This window comes from Gossypium hirsutum, chromosome A05 (assembly GCF_007990345.1).
Source record: "Gossypium hirsutum isolate 1008001.06 chromosome A05, Gossypium_hirsutum_v2.1, whole genome shotgun sequence".
Lineage (NCBI taxonomy): Eukaryota > Viridiplantae > Streptophyta > Magnoliopsida > Malvales > Malvaceae > Gossypium > Gossypium hirsutum.
In genome coordinates this window covers 209,500-231,583 of record NC_053428.1, presented here as the reverse complement: position 1 = coordinate 231,583, position 22,084 = coordinate 209,500, and the positions used below count along the sequence as shown (strand labels likewise).

The window sequence follows — 22,084 nt, the reverse complement described above, 5'->3', positions numbered from 1 at the left end:
TACAAGATACCAAACAAACATGTCTGTCGCATCCAACGTTCCATGTCATTTAATCTAAAATATATATCATAATTCCACATCAGCAGATAACAGCAAAATGGAAGGAAATTTTAACAGAGGGATCATTTGGCTACTTTATTTAAGGTACAGGGGCCAGTTTACCCATTTTCCAAGTAAGGGGACTAAAATGCAATCCAATGTATAGTAGAGGGCTTGTTACGGTACTTTTAGCGATAATTATCAGATAAAGGTCAAAAAATATACTGCCACGTATTTTAAGACTAAAAAAATAAATTTATCCAACATGAGAGATAAGGATGGATTTACAGGTTCGGGGTACGGATAAGCGTAAGCGTAAGCGTAAGCGTAAGCATGGCATGATTGAATAGAACAAATAAAGAATCTTGGAAGTGGTTGGTTTGTTTGTTGCAGAAAAAGAAAATCCAAATGGGTTTTAGGAATATTATTGGCAGAAGGCTTGGCCTTGGCCTTGTAAGGAGGAGGAAACCTTTTTCGACTGCTACTTGCGATGGCGATGGCAATGGCAACGCCAAATCCATCAACCTTTACTCCGCTATCAATCAAGCCCTTCATATTGCGCTTGAAACTGATAATCGGTTCTTATCTTTTATTGACATTCACCTAAATTTGTTTTTAACATATACCAGCAGCTTGTTTAATAATAATGTGTTTGGAAGTAGCTAGCAAGATAATCGGCTTCTTGATGATTATTTACGAGTCCTACTTATTTTTACTTTTTCACAATTGCTTACCAGCGCATTTGTTTTCGGAGAAGATGTTAGCTTTGGCGGGGTTTTCCGTTGCACTACCGGACTCGCTGACCGATTTGGTAAAGCTAGGGTTTTCAATACCCCTCTCTGTGAACAGGTTTGTTCTATCAATTTCCGCTTCTGAATGCGGCGCTTATCTACCCTCTTTCACCTCTTTAATTATGTTTCATTTCTTCTTCAGCTCTACAAATTCAACTTCACAAATCTAACTCATCTTCATCAGGACAATATGACTTAGTTTTGCTCTTTTTAAATATTTTCTGTTTTGAGTTTCAATCACTTTCGACCTCAATCATCTTGTAGGGCATTGTCGGATTTGGAATTGGCCTAGCCGCAATGGTGAGTATGAACTATGAAGCATTGAATCAGTTGACTGCATCACCTCAAAATTTCAACCTTGTGTCAATTTGCCTTTCTAATCTGTTTAGCACAATTGCTCTGCTATTTCTTTCGTTTAACATAACAGGGAAATCGGGCCATAGCGGAAATTCAGTTTGCAGATTACATATACCCTGCTTTTGATCAGGCATGCATCTTCTCTACTTCTTTGCTATTCATTTTCCCAATCTAAACCCCTCCTTTTTTTTGTTAAACATAATTTACTATTGTAGATTGTAAATGAAGCTGCCAAGTTTAGATACCGGAGTGGCAACCAATTCAATTGCGGAGGTATCTTTGCTCATTGATTCTAATTGGATAGCGATTCATTCTGATTCTTGCAACCAGCTCCTTTTATTTCTTTTGCTTGATGAAGTTTCAAACAAATTTCCAGGTTTGACAATAAGAGCCCCTTATGGCGCTGTGGGTCATGGTGGACATTACCACTCACAATCACCTGAAGCTTTCTTTTGCCATGTTCCTGGTATAAAAGTATATTTTCACTTCCTGAGGTTGTTTGTCTTTCATTTCTTATTCTCTGATGCTATCCTTCTATTTCAAGTGCAGTAGCCCATTGCTACTTGCATGCATGGAAAAACCATAGAAATAACTCGATTTTGAGTCTTTCAGGCATCTCCCTTTATTAAATCATACATGTTGTCATTGTGATGCACTGCAGGCACCATGTGCACAATTTGACAAGGAATTAGCAACACCACCACAAACTTATATTATTTACTCTATTTTATACCTTTCATTCATTTAGCATTTACGCTTCTTTTCCCCTTCCTTGAAATCTACTATTCCTAACACGGTTCTCCGTCAGATAAAAAGATATGTTCCTTCTGAATATTTGTTAATTCAGTCATGGAAGAAGTGAACATTTTAACTGACATTTTGCTTGTACTTGTTGCACTTTGAACTTTGATATTGTCCTTTTGTTGTCTTATGTGTTGGTCATTGTACTTTTTTATTTAATTTGCGGTTTTCAAAACATTTGGCACTTTTCTTGTTCATAAACTTTCCATCCCAAAGTGACTTGTCTTCTTTAAATTTGTAAAGCTTTCGCCCTCTAAAATGTGCTTCTGCTATAGGTGGTCATTCCTCGCAGCCCACGGCAAGCAAAAGGTTTACTGTTGTCATGCATTCGTGATCCAAACCCTGTTGTCTTTTTTGAGCCAAAGGTACTTGCTAATCATATCTCAGATTGTAAGTTTCATTTGTACTGAATTTACCCTTGATGATTTCTTTGACTAAACTGTTATGTACCTTGCAAGTTCAGTGGCTTTACCGTTTGGCAGTGGAAGAAGTGCCTGAGCATGACTATATGTTGCCTCTATCTGAGGCAGAGGTAACTGCTTGTTTCTGTTTCAATAGAAAATCCTGAATCTTATTTTAAAATTTTGATTCAACACTTAGGTCATTCGGCAAGGCAGTGATATCACACTAGTAGGGTGGGGAGCGCAGCTCTCTGTCATGGAACAGGCCTGTAATGAAGCAGAAAAGGTTAGTAATTCTATTTCTCAGCTTTCTCAGTTGTGCTGATCAATGACCACAGAGTGACCTACTATAAGGGGCACTGGTTTGATATGTTTATATGTTCAGATAGTTTTAAGAATTTTTACCATTGAAACGTCTAAATTAATTTTACTATGAGGTTTTGCAGGATGGAATTTCTTGTGAACTTATAGATCTGAAAACTCTATTGCCCTGGGACAAAGAAACAGTTGAAGCCTCAGTCAGAAAAACTGGAAGAGTTCTTGTAAGAATAAAAGCTCTTTAGTAAATATGAATATGCCCCCAAAAGGATGGTGGTTAATAAGTCCTTTTTCATCTACATAGATTAGTCATGAAGCTCCAGTTACAGGAGGATTTGGTGCAGAGATCTCGGCTTCCATCGTTGAACGTTGCTTTCTAAGGGTATTGATTCCATTTTCTGTCTTCTGTTTATGTATTATCACAGTGAAACTATCCAACTATTATCTTCTTTTTCCATTAGGACAGAATCTAAGGTTTTTCATGGGCACAAGCAATCATATTTTTAGACCTCTTAAGTCCCAAACATGCTTGCCATCACTAATCTCATCTACACCCCCACCCCAAAACCATTAATAGTAATATTTTTTTTAAGAGAAGGGAAGAAGAAAGAAGGGGTACAGCATACTGACTTGTCTTTCTGGTGACAAGTGCATGAAGTGGAATAGAACTGACCAAAAGTAGCTTGAAACTGCCTGTATGGGATGGAGTGGAGTATAAGCATGGAACTGACTCTAAGTTGCTAGAATCTAGAGGGACCCAATGGCTAGAATCCTGACGGCTATGTGGGAATTATTTATTTATTTAGCTGACCTAGGATAACACCTTGAGGTTTTCCTAATCCATATAAAATACTTAAATTAGCCTAATCTATATGTACTAGATTTTAGGCATTTGGTTTTTAATGGAGAAACAAATTTCTTTAGGAGATATGCTACATTCTAATTAGAACACATTTACATAATGCATTTGCTTGTTTAATTATACGGTGTTACCATAATGTTAAACTATCTGCTGCTTACGTTGGACCGATGATTGTAATGGTTCTTATGGGGAACAATAAATACCATAATTGGCTGTTCAATGAAATAGTTTGAGATATGAGATGTTCAACTAAAGAAGACATAATGAGCTGGTACTATAGTTGGCAAAGAAAATAAGGATTGTTGTGGTTTGGTTAGGATGATATCTTACATTAGCAGTTGAAATATAGGGGTAAAATGAATTGTTTAGGAGAGGCAGGTATTTTGTCATTTTGTAAATAATGAGGAATGCGTTTGTTGATGTGGGTGCAGTTAGAAGCTCCGGTAGCAAGAGTGTGTGGCCTTGACACCCCATTCCCTCTTGTTTTTGAACCCTTCTATATGCCAACCAAGAACAAGGTTATTTTTCATAGTCTTCAAATTCCAATTATCAGGGTGAATTATCATTGCTAACATGTTTTCTATGGTGGTTACATGTGTGCAGATTTTGGATGCTATCAAAGCAACCGTGAATTACTAGAAAATTTCCCAGATAAACCTATCTACATACATGCATACATTAACGCTTTAAGAAGAAAAAACTCACACTCGCAAATACCGATCCTTTCATCATGAGGATAAGATAGCGGCAGTGTTGGCGTGAAGCTAGAAATCTATCTATTTAACTGTAACTCTTATTTTAAGTGGTAATAATGATAATAATTGCCAAGCAAACGTGCTTGTTGATTGATACAAGTATATAAAAATTTAAAATTATAAAAGAATATATTTTAAAAATAAATAAGAACCGTTCTTGCTTCTTTTATTGTTTTCTTCATCACCGTCATCTTCTGATATCTGGTAAAAGTCAAAACATAGAAATCGAAGGAGTACAAATAGGGTCTACGAGTTGCTTTGGTTAAAGCCAGACCAAGACTCAATGGTTCAACGGGGAAAAAGGAGGTAGCACGATGAAGGACTGAGTTCGGTGCGGCAGCTTGGCATCTGCCGCTTTCGCTAGATATCTAAACTTTCAACCATGTAGAAACGTTTTCTTTTTGGATTTAGATGTTTTCTCTATTAGAGAAAACCAATCTACAACATAAGCATTTTAACCTTAAGCAAACATTTTTATTAAATTTAAGGGTAAATTACGTGTAGTTATATTATATAACCAACATATTAAGCACAAATCACAATAAGACTGAAATATTTATTTAGTTGAATTTTTAATTTAATAAAATAAAAGATATAATTAAGGATCAGGTCGACATAAATCAATAAGCAAATGCTACAACCGACAAAACCATTTAAATACATTAGTTATGTATTTGGGTTTGCTATAGTCGGAGATACCTGTGAAAATGGAATGAAGGAGCAAAAGTATTTTGAGATGTGTTCCCTACCATACCAATTAATCCATGTTGGCAGAAATATATAATTGCAAAATTAAGATGAAGGCAAGACATATGTTGTTTTGTTTTGATGATGGGAGGTAAGAAATAAAAAGCTTTAGTCCACATGTGATCTACATCTAGCCAGGAATTGTTGGGCAAAGCAAGACAAGTGAATGAAAGAGAATGTACGACACATAAAAACTGGATCCACCGTTTATAGAAGAAATCAATCACACACCAAGGTTCCGGTTTATGGTGAAAATCCATAGTGAAACTCCGAACGCTATCTCTACTCCCACCCACTTCTTTGCCTTTCCTCCATCACTCTTGTCTGCAGCAGCAGCAGCAGTGGTAGTGGAGTTGGAGTTGCCTATCATATACTTGAAAATTAGTAAAAGCGTAGAGAGCAATGAATATAGTGATTATGCGATAAACGCTTAAATTTACCAGTGTGTGTCAGCTTCTGATATCCTTGAAATAACTTAGCTTCCTGGGAATCGGGAGTTAAGTGCAGAAGAGCTGAATGGATGGGCAAGGGAATCAAAATGAGAACAAGTGTGAATAACTCGGGTTTTGGAGTGGTAGTAGTATGTTTTACTTACAGATGCAGTCGGTCATGTTGACAGGGGCACGACAAGTGATAGGAAGTGTTGCCGCGAGAGTAGCGTTGATGTTGAGGCCAAGGCTGGGGTCATCTCTATCTTTAAGCAATACACACAGGCATTTCCGGCTCTTATCCAGCACCTGTTTCAGCCCACTGCAACAATCTATGGTGGGGGTTTTTGCGTCTCCACCAACGTAGGGGAGACATGGAGCCAGCCCTACTAGCTCATTACTACATTCTGTTTTGTCTTGATTGATATCAGCTTTTGCCAACCCAAGCATAACCAGAAGCAACATTAATGAGAGTCTCCAACTCCCATGTTTGGACTCCATGATTATTGCTATTATTATTTCTGCTGGGAAGAAGAGAAAAAGATGGACGGGTCGAAACTGTAACTGTTCCAGGGCATACGCACACACCCATATATATATATTCACATGTGTCGAGGACGGATCACTTTATATTCACATGCCAGTCCGGGACAGTAAAAGTTGCATAAATTAAAATTGGAACCACCTCTCAACTTTGTTATACTTGAAAGATATTTTAGGTGGTTATCTGCTGCTCAGCCTACTTTCTTCCCAATTACAGTTTTAACTCTTCTTAGCCTTTTCTTTTTATGAGTAGGGAAATTGGATAATAAAATGTTTTTGGATGACAAGGGTTTTTACTCTTTTTTTTTTTGATAAAGACAAGGGTTTTTACTTATTACACATATAAGGGGTTTTTTTAGAAATATTGCCATTTGGTTTTATAATATATGCATATAGTTCTATTTTCTTTTACATCAAATAAAACCATTTAATTGCATTATAAATTATTGTTTTTGCAGGCTCTTAAAATGAAATAGATAATTTATGTTTGTGTAACATGACGGAATTAATAAATTAATTAAGTTGAAGGTGGATGTCATTTCCAGCTGGGTAGTGTTGTCTCATATGTAGGGCTGCTGTGGATTGGAGTATCAAATAATAATAATAGTGTGGGAAGAAGGGGAGCCCGTGAATGTTTTGAATGAATCCGTGATCCTTTGGGATCCCATCCGTGACTGACTAAATTTTTGGACCAAAATTAGAAAATCAAGCTTTTAATCCTAACAAAATGACACAAATCATAAATAAAAAGAAGATTAAGAATGAGGCTGACGCCGGCGATTTAACACTAACTTTCCCTCCCTAATTTTCAAACACTATAAACAGATATATTAAAGAGGCTAGGCCATATATCTAGAAGACCCTAATTTTCGGTGTTAGCCTCTTTTTGGGCTCAAATCCAATTCACACAGGATTTGGGTTTTGAACCAAATTAGCATGGATCTCGATCAGTTTTATGGCCCAAAAAAATAATGAAAAAAAAAGCTTATATCAAAATATTCCCTAATTTAATAGCAATTTAAAATTAAGCCCCTTATGTTGGTTGACTGAATTTGTATTTCCCACCAACTCAATTATTACAAAATAAGAAACATGCTGAGAATTTTTTTTATTTACCTTTTTGTCTTTTTATAGATATTTTATATAAAATCTAGAAGATTCGAACTCAAAATACAATGATTTTTTGTTGGGTAATCTTTTTCACACACATCGTGTATGTGCTATAATCTAATTATAATAGAATCTCTAACTGAGTTGAGATCACTATCAACCAAGTCAAACTAAATCAAGAAATTACCAAAGACCCATTATTCTTACAAAGTTCTATTATTATAAGGGTGTCTTTGTATTTTTATATTTTTATAAAAGGGTTAATGTCTATTTTAGCCGCTGAATTTAACAACTTATACCTAATTGGTATCTAAACATTTTTTTTTTGCACCTAACTAGTTCCAAAACGTGGAAACCGTTAACCAAATTGGTATTTTTTTAGGTACTTAGCTAACACTGTTAAATTTTATGTTGGCAGCCAATAGAACATTTATAAGTCCTAAAAAAAATTAATATATACTTTAGCCTTTAAACTTGACAACTTATACCTAACTCGTGCCTGAACTTTTTTCAGATCTAACTAGTACATGAACTTGGAAACTATTAACCAAGTCGGGTTTTTTTAAGTACTTGGCCGACGCCATTAAATTTTATGCTAACAATAGTTCTTGAAAATGTTATCGTTTATAAACAGCATAAACTGCCTAATATAATTGATCTTGTAACATCTAACACACCGTTGAGCAGAAAAAGACAAGAAAGAATGCATTTATACGTATTATGTCTATTTACCGGCCACTCCTTTCTTCTTTGGCTTCGAGAGCATCTACTTCCTCATTAGATAAAAGGTCAAGAACGGGTTTATAATAATCCCATTCCTTTCTTTTCCTGATGCAACGGAAAACAAAAGGCAAACCATAAGTATTTTCTTCTTTTGAAGTTTTCTAACGAAGTAACAGAGCAAACAGATTAGTGATCAAGCAAAATGGGTGTAAACATACAGAGCACATAAAATAAAAAGCAACATGAAAATGTAATAATTGCTAGTCAGAAATATGCAGTGATATTAAATGGGAAAACTTAACAAGTGCATGAAAAGGGATACCAAAACCACTAAACCATTTCCACAAAGTGAAGCTACATCAATGCTTTCAAACTGACAAAAGATTCAATGGTTTGGTTGAGACTTAGCTCTATCTCTCTTATCAATAGGACTACTTAGTAGTGTTGTTTCTATCTACTATTATCTAAAAATAATCAAGTTATTATCCACAGGACAAAACCAAGAAATAACACTTAACGTGCAAAATTATAGATCCCATTTTAGATGAAACAATTCAATCAAATTGAATATAATTGTATGTGTAAGATGAAGCCAACTATTGCAATTGCGTAAGATACTTTTTTTTTAGTTTAGCCTCTAGTTAGCCTTTCTTTTGTATAGGTTATGTATTCCCAATTCCTTTTTAATATGGAATACAAAAAATAATGCACAAAGAATGAAATTCTCCCGATGGCTCTATCATAGATAAATAAGAAAAAAATTCTCCAAATCAAATCCATTACATCGCCTTCCTTTACTTAACCTTAACTCAAGTTAAAAGGGGACACAACCCTTGTTTTTTGCTAATTTAGTCAAGATCAAGTCCGACGAGAATAATATTTTACGAAAAGCAATTCATGTATTTTCAAACCAACCCATGTCCTATCTATTATTTGACTGACTAATCTTTTTTATTGTAATGGGTGAAGGGTCAAATGTTTTGGTAATTCCTTATGGGTGGATGAACCAAGATAATTTAGGATCAGAGTTCTAGATTTTTGTTAATCCCTCGCTCAAATAATATCGCGAGGTCTGCAGCTATAACTAGCTATGTCTACTGTACACCCATTAACTAGTGTCTTCTGCCAAGGATTTAATTGAAATGCTTTATCCCTAGGAGATATGATATATAATGGAGGACTTAGTTTGACAGTTTTGACAAGGAGGATGTCTTTTTAATCTTTTAATGGTTTCAAGAACCATTAGAGGCAATGCAATGCGTAAGCATGAGTGTACAACTCAGTAGAGAGATGAAGTTGAGAAAAAGTAATGTTCCATTGAATCAAGATAATTTTGGATCAGAGTTCTAAATTTATTTTCAAGCCAATCCATTTCCTATCTGTTAAATAGTCGGCCTAAGTCACAGAATAATTTCACTTAGACGTGGAGCTGTCAAGCAATTTATAAATTACGACAGAGAACTTTGAATTTTTCAGCCTAAAATTGAATATGGATATGGATTTAAACTTTATAAACTTCGATTCTTTTGATTTAAAATTTATGAATTTGAAATTCTCAACTTTAATGAATCTAGATTTAAGTTCAATCAAATATTAAAAGTACTGCTTCTGTTGACTTTTAAAAGTACTTGATACAAGAAGTATTTTGAAATCGTAGATGGACCTTTTAAATTTGACCCAAACCTAAATAAAACCATTTTCGAACAAAGCATTTGGATTTTGAAATCCAAATCCCGACCCATAAAATACAAGTTTCTAAATGGACCATAACAATTTTTCAAGGCTCAATAGGGAAAATTATTCAGCATGAGATTTATACAGAGAGCATACCGGACAACACTTGACCTGAAACTGAATAACTTCATCAAGTCCAGTGCAGCACCACTAGCTTTACTGTGAGAGAGAAAACAGAAAGTAATGTCATCAATACATAGAACATTGAGGTCTGCCATCCTATTGCTGACCATATTACAAGGAAACAACATAAAAACCTGGGAGTGAAATGTTCAGCAGCCCGACGACCCTTTTTGCTTATTCTGTTCTCCCTTGCTGAAGTTACATTTTGAATTGCAATCTAAAAAACACAACATTACAGCGATATGATAACAACCATGCCATATATGCATCAATGGCTAAGATTAAGTAGAAACGTATGATAACTACCTCATAAAGTTGCTCCCTGATTGCAAAGGCAACTGCAGGCTGCAAAAAGTAAAGGAATCATATAAGATATGTTTTAAAGGCACAGAAACAAAATGAAACAGGCTTGAAAGAGAAATACTGTACTGCTATCTGTTTCTCATCATGTTCAGGTAGGATGACTATTTTACAAGTATGCTTCTAAAACGAATTGCTTACCCCAACTTCAGGGTCTTCAATGCCTAAATCTGTGCAGAGAGTTCTAGCAAATTCTTCAGGATCACTATCAAAGTTGTTCAAGTCCTATAACAAATAAAGATAACAGCATTCAAGCATCTCATTGAGAAATAATTGCATAGCTCATAAAAGATAAATGATGAACAAGCATGAGAAAACACAAGAACATGCATATGATAATGATATCGTACAAATTCATTTTCCAATTCTTACCCATAAAAACTGATCCCTGATAACTGTATGATTGACTTGAAGATCAAGCTGATGAAGTCCATGTGATGGATAAGTAGGTGTTAGAAAACCATTAAAGGAAAATGGTGATATTTATATAAATGTTATTAGTACTTCATTTATGAAAGAAACCTTAATTGGAATGATCTTGTCACCAACATACATGTCTTGACCTTCATATGATCGAAAGGTGGCAAGCTGTGACTGAAGATAACATGCAAAGCGAAGAATAGGAGAATGTTAAGTACAACTAAAAATCAGCTTTAAAAGTGCCAATTTCTTTTCTTTTCTTTTCATTTCTTTTTGTTGAACATTGAAATGAGAGAAAAGAAAACAGTTAAGATGACCTGAATGGATTGAACAATTTGCGGAAGGAAACCAGGGGCAAGCTTCAAGTCTTTTACAGTCCTTTTTGCAAACATCACCACCTCTGAATCCGGATCTTTTAGAACAAATATACAAACACAAGAATATGTCCGATTAGCAGATTACACTAAGGTAGCGTTAAAGAACTCTAATTTTTAAATAATAAATCTGAACTCCAGAAATAGTATAATCGTGCAATCAAAAACATGAAAATGTAATCAAATATTTACGAATTTGAAATTTAATATAAAATCATATAACAAAAGAGATCTAAAATCCAAATTTTCAAATTCATATTGGCCAAAAAAATTCCCCGAAATTTCTTGAATTCATGAGAAACGTATTTAATAAGGTGAATGCATACCATAAGGGTTCCAAGTGAAAGCATCTTTATAGCGCTGTCCATCGACTTCTATGTCAAGCCTAATGGGTATTAAATTTTCAGCTGTTGGCCTACAATTTATGGATCACAATTAGAAAATCAAGCTTTTAATCCTAACAAAATGACACAAATCCTAAATAAAAAGAAGATTTAAGAATGAGGAGCTTACATCCTGAACTTTAGAGGGGCTTTCCATGAAGCTGACGCCGGCGATTTCATATTGATTCGCCTAACACTAACTTTCCCTCCCTAATTTTCAACCACCATAAATAGATATGTTAAAAATTGAGACTCTAAACTAGAGCTAATCATGAGCAGGACCTCAAAAAAATTTTACTCTTGTTTTCTAGGCTCAGGCTCAACTTAAAAAGTGAGCCTAAAATTTTGCCCAAAATTAACCCAGATTATATATTATAAGCCCGGCCCGGCCCATATATAATTTTTTAATCTGACTATTAAAATCATCTTTTTAACAACCCTTGAATATATATTTATGAATAAATTTATTTCTATTCTGTAAATCAATTTCTTAAGCAATGGAACTTGCTTCAACTCCGCCTCCTGGGGTTTCTAATTCTAACCCAAAAACTTTTTCACTCTTATGAATGTATTTATTTCTATTCTGTAAATCAATTAAATTTAATAAATTGCAAGGAAATTTTAAAAAATATATAAATTATTACAAATGTATTACTTAATAAAGTATACCACAAATTATATGCAAATACATATGATTTACAAACTCAGATTTAAAAAACAAAATAAAAAGAAATTTTCAAAAGTAAAGCAAAATACTAAAATCAAAACTAAGGTTTTATTTTTTTTTTTTTACAAAAGAAACAGTTATGGAGATAAGAAAAAAGTTGCAAATTCTAATATTCCAACTCTACACTTATTAAACAGCGCTGGTTCATTTTTTCTTCTTCTCAACGATTACATTCACCCAAAATCTTCAAAGTTTCTCTTAATGGTTGAATAAAAAAACCCAGCAACAACAGAAAAATGCCGCGAAACCATGTAGAAAAAAAATCCACAGATCTCGAAAATTGGAGACATATAGAGAGAAATCAGATAAAGTGAACTAAGAAACCAACAGAGCCCCAACTTCATGCTATTTACATACACACAAACAAAATACAACAAAGGCAGAGGATGTAGCAGTTTCAGCGTATTGGTGGTATTTTCTTTGTTACTGTTAGGGATATAGAAATTGGTGGAGTGGAGGCTGATTCGGTTGAAATGAATAGAGGGGGAAAAAAAACTAATCCATGAAATAAATCAAAAAAGAAAACAAAGCTTTTTTACATACCGTGGAGAAATAAAATTTGGTAACTGATGAAATTGAAATATGAAGTGTACCCAGAAATGCAACAAATTGTTGGGTTCGAGTTGAATCCTTCTCTTGGCCCAGAGAGAATAAAAGAGTTTTACTTTTCAAACTTGTGTTAGTGTGTATGACAGCTAATGTTTTGTCAAATTTTCACGTATGACAAATATGTAATTTTCCTTGGATCAAATGTCCAACTTTAAATATAAAAATAGATGAAAAACATCATCTTAAACTAAGCAATAAATATAAACGAATTCAACATACTCATTTATTTACGCCAGAGTTGAAGAATAATAGAGATTGTGGTTCATAATGAATTTAAAACAAAATAGAGAAGCATTCATTAGGGCCACCTAAAAGTAATACTCATTCGTTGGGGCTGCTTTTATCTTTTTAAAATTCGAAACTTTTTTACCACAAGCACAAGATATGAAATCAATTTGTGAATCAAAGTATGAGTCTGCTTCTCAATACTAGGTTAGAAACCCAAGAGGCAAGCAGTCCAAGCTATTTTTGTTTAAAAAGTGAAATAAACATTCCGTCCTGAAAAAGAAAATTACAAATGAAATAAGCTTATTATCAACAAGGTAATAAAGGTGGCTGCCACACTATCAAACTGACAAATTATAATCATCCAAATGGTGTCCGTTATTCCTATGAAACTAAACTTCACACACCATATCTGTGTTGATCAAACAGATAAAATGGGGATTATTTTGAGGCTTGAATGAGAACAGAACAATCACCACTTATCAAACAACTATTACAGGGCTCGAAGCAAACTTTGACAGAATCACAATTATTTATTTCATCCAATTCACACCATGTTCCCGCTGGCAATGCCATTCACCTTTGAGGTGGATCCACGGTTCTAACATTTGCGCCACTCATTCCTTCAATGCGATCCTTTGTAATCTCCACAAAATGACCCACTATTTCGTGGAACTGCTTTAACCCTGACAGTGGGAGAATGATAGAAGACCGATCAGAACCTGCAACCTGCAATTGTTGAACCATTCTATATCAACCTACTCCATCAAGACCCATTATAGTGTTCATGTCAAGAAAAGAGAGAGACAGTACTTCTGATATCCTCAAGAAATGTCCTCTGTTGTTGCTCCCAAGATCAAAGAAAAATCTCTTCTGATCAGCTCGGATCACCTTTGAAACCCCCATGTTACCAATTTCATCCTGTGCTGGCAACTCCACTGATCTGTCCACTTTCAATTCAGAAGTTGAGGCAGGCTGGATGTGTCCAGATATGAATCCAGCCCCTACATCATCTGAGAGCCCAACAAGACGTTCCGATGGTTCCGAGCTTTGCTGTTTCAAAAAACCGACATAGACATAAAAACAATCAGATGACAAATTAAATGGGACTATATGAAAAATTGAAACCCATATAAGAGAGCAGAGAAATTGTAAAGGAACAAGTATAGAAATGTAGATCACAAAGATACCTGATTGGGCAATACAAAGAGTCTTGATGCCTCATTGATATCTGCCAATATGTTCCTAAATGCCGCCCACCCTTCATCTCTGGTACTTCCTGCAGGCACAATAATGGTACTGCGGTTCCTGCTGACAGATGCTTCAGATACCTTCACAGATACTCTCATTAGAGAAACATTTAAACAAAATAAACAAATAAATAAACTCTAACTCTTGATTTTTCCCATCTTCCAAACAAATAAATAAACTCTAACTCTTGATTTTTCCCATCTTCCAAACAATTGGTCTTGAATTAGAACATTTTTTTCTCTATTTAATGATATTTATGAGTTATTTATTTATGCTCTGTTGCAATGAATGTTCAAGGTCCAAAATGAGGAACCTATGTCGCTCTCTCACTCTTCATTTTTTCTTTAACTGCCCATGTTTCACATAAATCCAATATATGCAAATGCGCATGTTAACACTCTGAATGCAAGGAAAAACTTAGAAAACCTGAACATTCTTGTCTTGGACACGCACTCATATCCGACACACACTCGAATCACAGTAACACAAGCAGAAACAACCTAGGCTAAGCAAGACCAAGGCTGTCCCCTATTTTCTCTTTCTTGAAGACTAAGAAGAATGCGTATCAGAGTTGATTCCCATATTACTTTACAGCTTACATTTACAGAAAGAATCAAGATAATCTACTTATCAGCCTCCAATCACAGCTTAAGTGATATTCATAACAACCTAATGCAATAACCCAAACCACTCAACAACCTAAACAGCTGGACTCAACTAGAATGACTTTACCAAAACTCAACCTGGACATTTACCTAAACACAGCCCTCGCCGACACTGGTTTCCCACCATTGACATTTCGGCGGTTGTTGACCAAATAAAAAGTTAAAGAGTAACAGAAATTTCTCCACAAACTTTAAGTACATATTTGACAGTTTCTTCATCCGTTTCTGCTTTTATTTTGTAAATTTCTTTCCCCTGAAGAGGCAATTCAAAGATAAGGACCAAAGAGAATTTACTTTCTTACCAGAGAGATTAAAGCAATACTCAACTTTTTTCTAGGCCTCTCACAGGAATTTACAGATAAGCATCACAGAATATCAAGATTCCAGCAAGTTCCCCAAAGGCGGTAAATACACATTGCAAGGCAAGGAATCAGAGACATGTTAACAGCATATTACTCTCCACATGCAATGTGGAAACATGATGACTACTGAATTTTCACACTTTGCTATATAATCATAATCAACGGATTGATTTTATTAGCACTTTTTGTTCTGTGGAATCTAGATTTATTGTTTCTAATCTTTCCCCAGCATTTTTCCTCAAATTAGGTGTTAAAGGTTGCTAATTCTTTTGGACTTACCGAATAGTTTTATGCATACAATGAGCATATTTCAAATATTACTCATTTTCATGTCTTATAAAAGAAGATGCTTAGTCTTATATTCTGGAGAGCCAGATCATGAACCTTTCTGTTTTCGCAAGTTTAGTTACGAAATAACCACTTTACAAGGAGATATCAAAATGAGTACAAGGAAATATACCAGTTTATAAATTCATATCCAGTACAATAAGATTCTTAAATGAATTGCATTCTATAAACTTGACAACTTGGAATAATCATGAAACTATACTCAACAAGGTTAAAGAAATTCATCTTTATCAAGATTCAGAGATTGTAAGTATCTATAAAAAATATTGTTTGAGTAGCTTAGTGCTTGTTTTGAAAATTATGTAAGGATTCTAGTTTCATCTATAGATTCAAGGTAGAAGAACAGAAGACCTGCTGTAAGTTCTAATTAAGCTTGGCTGAAAAAATATGTGAAGTAAAATTTACTCTCAGCCAATTGCTTACAATTATCGCTGTAAAAGTTGTTTCTCAAGCAGCAGAAGGAAAAAAGAAAAGCAACAATTAGGAAGAACAAGAAGAAAATATGTTAGAAAATAATTTGTCCCAAATTCATTGCTTGCAGTTCCATCATTTCTTGTAATCCTTCTGTTTGACATTGGCATCATTTGATTCATTTCTGAATCAGTTGCCTTCTATGAATCTATTTGGAGTTTTCCTTTTTTGGGTAGAGGGAAAGAATTTGCAACTGAGTGTTTGCTGGCTTGTGAATCCACCTGTTTATCCTTTAATATTTCAAGTCTGAAAATCAAACGATCTTAGGCCTGTCTAAGTCTATGGTTTTTCCAGTAAAATGATCGACCGTTTACCCATCTCATTTATCAACATATACAAGTAACAGAAAACAGTTAAAAACAACCGAAGTTTGTGGTTGAATTTTTTAGTAGTTTTCTGACGACACTGGGGCTTAAGGAACAATTTCATTCAAGAAAAGGGCATCATACAGTAACAACACATGATGTTGTATTGTTATAGCCAGAAAAAATCTAAATTGTCTAAGGCTCAATCCAGTAATGATAACTATGAGAACTTCACATCACTGTAAATAATATAAAGATCAGTTCAGAGATTTATGGTTACCCATTAGCATGACATTAGATCACTCTGACGATAATCCTGCTTTTAAGGTATCTCACACATAGTAAGATGACATCTGATCAATGTTTTTCCACATTATTAAGTTGTTTACAGGAGGTGCCTTATTAAGGCTCACAGGTCAAGATTCAAGAGAAGGCTAAAGATAAATTGAACCCAATGACCAACCCAAAATTCAGCCAAAAATATAGTTAAGAACTTTAATATACTACAGAGGTCAACAACAATAAACCCGATGCGCCCTAAAACAAGCTAACCAAGATCCCAATCCAATAACTATCACTGGGCTAATGTGCTAAAAGCTGAACTTTACCACCTAAAAGCTGCAATGAACTAAGAATTCAAAACTAAATCCCTATATTCAATTTCAACCTTAACCCAACTTATTCAAACTAGAAGAGTTATAGAAGCAAAAAATAGAGCTTAGAAGAGAAAATCTCAAATTTTAAGCAATAAACAACAAAGTGTTATGCGCCTTGGCGTAGGATCTAGTCACAGGTCTAGACGAGAAAGAATTCTTGCTTCGACCTATGGTTACTCAAAAAGGCAGATTCGTCCTGGACTGAACCCCCTCTCAAAATAATGTTTCTTTTGATAGAATAATTGCTTACCTCTTTATTTCATATTGGCAGCCTTTTATAGACTGTTAATAACAAATGAAAGAGTCCTAATTGACATAAAATAGAATTCCTAACTTAGAGTTTATGAAGGAAACAAAAACCTAATATAGTAAAACTAAAACTCTTAGTAAACCTGATATAATAAATAAATAAATAAAACTAAAAACTCCTATTGCAATTAAAGTGTCCATATCATTACTCCCCTTCTCGGAATTGAGCTTGTCCTCAAGCTCAAATTCAAAATAAACTTCAGAACTTATCCAAAATCATCTATCTCATCATCATCTTGCTTGCCTTCAACATCTGGTACTTCTATCCAAAATAACCTTTTACACTTGTGTCCCATGGAATAAGACTCGTCACAATTATAACACAGCCCTTTAGCCCTTCTTTCCGCCATTTCTATCCGTGTCAATCTCTTAATAAATGGTGCAGAAGAACCTATTTTGCCGTTGTTCCCTGTTGGTTCTATTGTTTGTCCCCCTCCCTTTGCAATGTTCTGAGTTGTTGGAATGATTGAATTGTTGTAGTGTTTTGGGAAGTTGACCAGTTTAGATTGGTTTGAGATAACATGTTGGAAGAGACTTTTTTTTTACATTCCAAAGCTCGAGCCATATTCATTGCAACTCCAAGGTTTCCTGGTTGTTGCATCTCAATATCAATTCTAAGTTCCTCTACCAATCCAGCAGTAAAAAGGTTTACTTGTTGTCGAGGTTTAAGATCATTAGTCCTAGCAAGTAGTGATTGAAATTGGTGTTGATATTCTTCTACCGTCCCAGTTTGACTCAAGTTTGCAAGTTCCCCCAAGGGGTTATTACTCATAGGTGGCCCAAACCTGATATGACAACACTCTCTGAAGCGTTCCCAATCCAGATTTGCCTCCTCTTCTTCGATTTGATCAAACCATAATTGGGCCTCTCCTAAAAGATGGAATGAAGCTAGGCCGACTTTGTCTTCTTCGTTGGTCTGTTGATTGCCAAAAAAATTTTCGCATCTTTTTAACCATCCTAAGGGATCTCCAACCCCATCATAAGTGGGAAATTCCATCTTAGAGTATCGTGGCACCATGGCCCCACCATGTTGCGAATCTGAATTTCTTTTCTTGCCTCCATTGCTGCCTTGTTCTTCATTATTTTTTTCTGAATCCCCTTTCATTGTCTTTTGGACCGAAAGAAATAACATCGCCACCTGCTCCTTTAATGCTTGTTGCCTTGTAGCCATTTGTTCCATGAATGCCTCCAGCTTGGCTGTCAAAGTTTTTTCGTCACCCATGACTGCTGGCTCCGATACCAAGTTGTTATGCGCCTTGGCGTAGGATCTAGTCACAGGTCTAGACGAGAAAGAATTCTTGCTTCGACCTATGGTTACTCAAAAAGGCAAATTCGTCCTTGACTGAACCCCCTCTTAAAATAACGTTTCTTTTGATAGAATAATTGCTTACCTCTTTATTTCTTATTGGCAGCCTTTTAGACTGTTAATAACAAATGAAAGAGTCCTAATTGACATAAAATAGAATTCCTAACTTAGAGTTTACGAAGGAAACTAAAACCTAATATAGTAAAACTAAAACTCTTAGTAAAACCTGATATAATAAATAAATAAATAAAACTAAAAACTCCTATTGCAATTAAAGTGTCCATATCACAAAGTTACAAGTCTGTGAGAAATAATTGAATTTTAGTAGTTTTTAGTTTAAAACTAGCAAAAAAAATGTGTTGTTTTATGGTGATTTAGGTACCTTAAAGGTCGAAGAATGCCAAGAATCAAAGGAAAATGGAGCAGTTGGGCAGGCCCCAAAGGCCACGAAGAAATTCAGCTACCTTGGGAAGTAGGCCCAGCATTGTGATGCCAAACTGTGAAATTTCAAAGATTAAAACTGTGTTTGACTCCTAATCAAGGGAAATCATGTACTTTCACCCCTTGGGCTCACCACTATAAATACCACCTCCAGCTCATATTTTCAGAGTTAGTTAAGGAGGAATTAGAGTTAGAATAGAAAGAATGAACTTAGTGTTAGACTAGCAATTTAGATCTAGAGTTAGGAGAAAGTTACTTCATTTTTTCGAGATGAAGCTTTCTTCCATGGAGCCTGGAGGAGGCCAAGATCAAGCTTGAAGATCATCAAGTTTGAAGAAGAACTTGGAGAATTGAACATTTATAACTATTCTACTTTCATTTCTTTAGTTTGATTTTGTTTGTGATGTTGCTTAGATCTAAGATTCTTGTGTAAGAACGATGAACTGAAATTTCTAGGTTTTGATTTGTATTTGAATTCTGTTATGAAATCCTGATTAATTCTTTAGTGAACTGAAATTTCTAGGTTTTGATTTGTATTTGAATTCTGTTATGAAATCCTGATTAATTCTTTAGTGTTATCTTTGGATCTATCATTTCTTGCTTGTTTAGTTATTGGACTTAATGCTAATTTGTTGATTGATGCCCAAGTAATTATATCATGATTAACTACCAATTGAGATGAAGTTAATGCTAGCTTTTAATAACTAAACAACCTAAGTTAGTCTTGTTCAAGAGAGAGAATAATGTTGATCCAACCTAGAGATAGGTAAATTAGTGACGGATTCAGTGAAAGTCAATTGGAAAGACTTCGATAACTGGATCAAGCAAGACCTAACCGGAAGTCTAATTAGGATCCTATCTCATACTAAGAGAGAAGGTAGGTACAGCAAGCTTGAGAATAGCAAGATATGAAATTAATAGGAGGGTTCACGAATCTAGATCCATTTGTTTACTTGATCTATTCAAAGGAAAGCTTGAGTCAGTTGCTAGCTGCTACTCTAATTTCGATTTTGTTAAATCTGAATCAATCATTTGAATAGAGATGATTTTGTGTCTAAATTTGTTAATTAGATTGTGTCTATGGAACTTTAGATTTATTCTTTGCATTTAGCTCCCAAATATCTCCCTGGGGATCGATTTTTGGAATACTTCCATTTTATATTACTTGACAATAGTCCATAAGCTTGCATAAATTCAAGGGTTTATTTGATCGTATTATTAGCACAAGCCATGCTCTTGTAATCAAACAGTCATCATAAAAAGCAACCACAAATAAAAACTAGGAAGCTAGAACTAGGAACTTAGCGCATCAATACAGCATTTGATGCACTGAAATGAAGTCATTAATGCTAGCTAGAAAGGCTAAGATAATCAAGCATCAAAGCTCAGGCTTTCTAGACAAGAAATCACTAATATCATTCTTATGGAGGAATATTCTAAGTTGCAACAAGCATTTCAAGAAGCTGATCCGAGGTTCAAGCAGCTTCATTTACTATGAAGGAAATATTAACCAAAATATGGTTTTTGAAGATAGAAATTGAGCCTCAACAAAGCACTTTTGTTGCTTGAAAATAGAAGCATCAATTGAAGGTATGAACAAGTGGCCTAATTAGAAAGAAATGAGGTAGCTATCATGCAACTTCAGTGTCTAAAGTAGTTTTAAAACTGACTCATCTCATCTAAAGGTTTACACTATAAAACTTATTAATGAATATGTAAACTCATGGGTAGAGTTCAAACATGGGAAAGAAAAAGGTTCTCAACATCTTAGAGATGCGCAATTAACAGTTGGGTGACAATTTCCTCCGCAGCCAGTCGTTCTAATCAAGCCAAAAATCCTAATTCAAGGTTAGTAAGTTCATTTTTCATCTAACCACGAAGAACGGGGAATACTCTTAAATTACTTTAAGAAGAAACCATAGCAGCAGCAATTGTGTTGATGAAAGACAAGAGACATTATTCGCCACTCTAAAATTCAACATCATATACAGGAAAGAGAAGATTGGAGCAAAAAATCTTTAACATCGAAAGAGAAAACATGAGAAATTGGAGGGGAGCGACGAAAAGAGAAAGACGAGTTGAATACAGGTGTTGGAGGGATACCTTCAAAAAACGACCCCTGCGATTCTCGCCAATGTCAAAGTAAAAGACCTTAGTGTCGAGCTGCAATTCCTTGCTGAAGAGGTCGTTGTCGTCGGAGTTTACGTAATAATTGAAAAGGTCGAGGAACCAGGAGATGCCAGAGGAGGGGACAATGATGGTGGACCTGGTAGCCGATGTCTTTTCCGAGATTTTCAAATAACGACCGCGTGGGTTCTCCTTGAGATCGAAGTAGAACAGCTTGTGTTCCACCTGAAGAGTTTTGCAAAGCAGTTCCACGTCGTTTCCTCCTCTGTCAGCTCCGCCGCCTCCAGAATTCCCTTCCATTATTATTATTTTTTTACCAACAGCCTATCAAAACTCGGCACCAGCTGCTACCAAAAATAAACGGGAAAACAAAATGCCTAAGCTAGATCCCAATTCTTTCTAGATGAAAACGAAAACCCCCCTACAATCTCTTTACTTTCTATTACATTAAGCAGTAGCAGGCAGGGATTTTGATTATGTTTGTTAGGTTTTGGGTTTGAACGAACCAGCCTTATTGATGATGGTGACGGATTTGACCAACTCTCTCACTCTGTAGCTCTAAGTAAATATTTTATTTATTTTATCTAATCTGTGGACTGGACTTGGCTATTTACTTTATGCTTTTGCCTTGGCTCTCTTCTCTTCATTTTCCGTTAAAGGTTGGTTGGTTACTTCTATTTTACACATTTTAGTATTTCTATTTTCTTTATTTGTTTTTGGTTTATTTCGCATCTCATCGGGTATCAGACTTCTTTAAAGATTTATGTATTTATGGGTCTACTTTTAGTACTTGGGAGACATGTAATTTTTTTATAATTATTTTAATTAACATTAATATAAAATTATAAAATCAGAAAATATGTCGATAATAGTTTTTTTTAAAACAATATCAAGATTAGTAATTAAACAATTAAATTTAACTAAAAAAATTTAAGTATCAAATTAAAAAAAAAAGTATAATTTAAAATGCAATCTTTCAAATAAAATTATATTAAGCTATGTGAATTATAAAA

At 34.8% G+C, this 22,084-nt stretch overlaps 4 protein-coding genes across 5 annotated transcripts; 1 reads left to right on the top strand and 3 right to left on the bottom strand.

Annotated features, from left to right (window-relative positions):
- Positions 1–277: 277 nt before the first annotated feature.
- On the top strand, positions 278–4,493 carry LOC107907527 (2-oxoisovalerate dehydrogenase subunit beta 1, mitochondrial). The gene is made up of 13 exons (XM_016834949.2): positions 278–617; positions 777–888; positions 1,095–1,130; positions 1,258–1,317; positions 1,403–1,460; positions 1,564–1,661; positions 2,264–2,353; positions 2,452–2,520; positions 2,589–2,675; positions 2,836–2,931; positions 3,012–3,089; positions 4,001–4,087; positions 4,173–4,493. The coding sequence occupies exons 1-13, from the start codon at positions 448–450 to the stop codon at positions 4,206–4,208; spliced, it is 1,077 nt and encodes a 358-aa protein (XP_016690438.1). The 5' UTR covers positions 278–447; the 3' UTR covers positions 4,209–4,493.
- Positions 4,494–5,122: 629 nt separating this feature from the next.
- On the bottom strand, positions 5,123–6,230 carry LOC107907530 (non-specific lipid transfer protein GPI-anchored 6). Its single transcript, XM_016834953.2, has 3 exons — positions 5,667–6,230; positions 5,512–5,583; positions 5,123–5,434 (listed from the first exon to the last, which is right to left on the bottom strand). Exons 1-3 carry the CDS (start codon positions 5,998–6,000, stop codon positions 5,295–5,297), a joined length of 546 nt encoding a protein of 181 aa, XP_016690442.1. The 5' UTR covers positions 6,001–6,230; the 3' UTR covers positions 5,123–5,294.
- A 1,357-nt stretch (positions 6,231–7,587) lies between these two features.
- On the bottom strand, positions 7,588–12,732 carry LOC107907529 (chromatin structure-remodeling complex protein BSH). Of its 2 annotated transcripts, none has more exons than XM_016834952.2 (11): positions 12,540–12,732; positions 11,400–11,479; positions 11,213–11,301; positions 10,830–10,924; positions 10,615–10,686; positions 10,465–10,512; positions 10,234–10,317; positions 10,039–10,077; positions 9,867–9,949; positions 9,706–9,768; positions 7,588–7,980 (listed from the first exon to the last, which is right to left on the bottom strand). In XM_016834952.2, exons 2-11 carry the CDS (start codon positions 11,447–11,449, stop codon positions 7,881–7,883), a joined length of 723 nt encoding a protein of 240 aa, XP_016690441.1. In that variant the 5' UTR covers positions 11,450–11,479; positions 12,540–12,732; the 3' UTR covers positions 7,588–7,880. The 2 variants fall into 2 exon arrangements, with proteins under 2 accessions (XP_016690441.1, XP_040968603.1); XM_041112669.1 differs by having other exon boundaries at positions 12,590–12,667.
- Positions 12,733–13,116: 384 nt separating this feature from the next.
- LOC107907528 (transcription factor Pur-alpha 1) lies at positions 13,117–21,742 on the bottom strand. The gene is made up of 4 exons (XM_016834951.2): positions 21,048–21,742; positions 14,021–14,161; positions 13,644–13,883; positions 13,117–13,559 (listed from the first exon to the last, which is right to left on the bottom strand). Exons 1-4 carry the CDS (start codon positions 21,369–21,371, stop codon positions 13,407–13,409), a joined length of 858 nt encoding a protein of 285 aa, XP_016690440.1. The 5' UTR covers positions 21,372–21,742; the 3' UTR covers positions 13,117–13,406.
- Positions 21,743–22,084: the final 342 nt, after the last annotated feature.

Bases quoted from the DNA above. Each gene is read 5' to 3' on its own strand.
- LOC107907527 (XM_016834949.2), top strand. From the start codon at position 448: ATGGGTTTTAGGAATATTATTGGCAGAAGGCTTGGCCTTGGCCTTGTA. The intron at 618-776 runs GTTCTTATCTTT...ATTGCTTACCAG, and splicing joins GCGCTTGAAACTGATAATCG to CGCATTTGTTTTCGGAGAAG. The intron at 2,932-3,011 runs GTAAGAATAAAA...TCATCTACATAG, and splicing joins GAAAAACTGGAAGAGTTCTT to ATTAGTCATGAAGCTCCAGT.
- LOC107907530 (XM_016834953.2), bottom strand. From the start codon at position 6,000: ATGGAGTCCAAACATGGGAGTTGGAGACTCTCATTAATGTTGCTTCTG. The intron at 5,584-5,666 runs GTAAGTAAAACA...CCATCCATTCAG, and splicing joins CAACATGACCGACTGCATCT to CTCTTCTGCACTTAACTCCC. The intron at 5,435-5,511 runs GTAAATTTAAGC...AGTATATGATAG, and splicing joins TCAGAAGCTGACACACACTG to GCAACTCCAACTCCACTACC.
- LOC107907529 (XM_016834952.2), bottom strand. From the start codon at position 11,449: ATGAAATCGCCGGCGTCAGCTTCATGGAAAGCCCCTCTAAAGTTCAGG. The intron at 9,950-10,038 runs GTAGTTATCATA...TGTGTTTTTTAG, and splicing joins TCAGGGAGCAACTTTATGAG to ATTGCAATTCAAAATGTAAC. The intron at 9,769-9,866 runs GTTTTTATGTTG...TCTCTCTCACAG, and splicing joins GCTGAACATTTCACTCCCAG to TAAAGCTAGTGGTGCTGCAC.
- LOC107907528 (XM_016834951.2), bottom strand. From the start codon at position 21,371: ATGGAAGGGAATTCTGGAGGCGGCGGAGCTGACAGAGGAGGAAACGAC. The intron at 13,884-14,020 runs GTATCTTTGTGA...TTTTTGAAACAG, and splicing joins TCTTTGTATTGCCCAATCAG to CAAAGCTCGGAACCATCGGA. The intron at 13,560-13,643 runs GTACTGTCTCTC...CAACAATTGCAG, and splicing joins ATTTCTTGAGGATATCAGAA to GTTGCAGGTTCTGATCGGTC.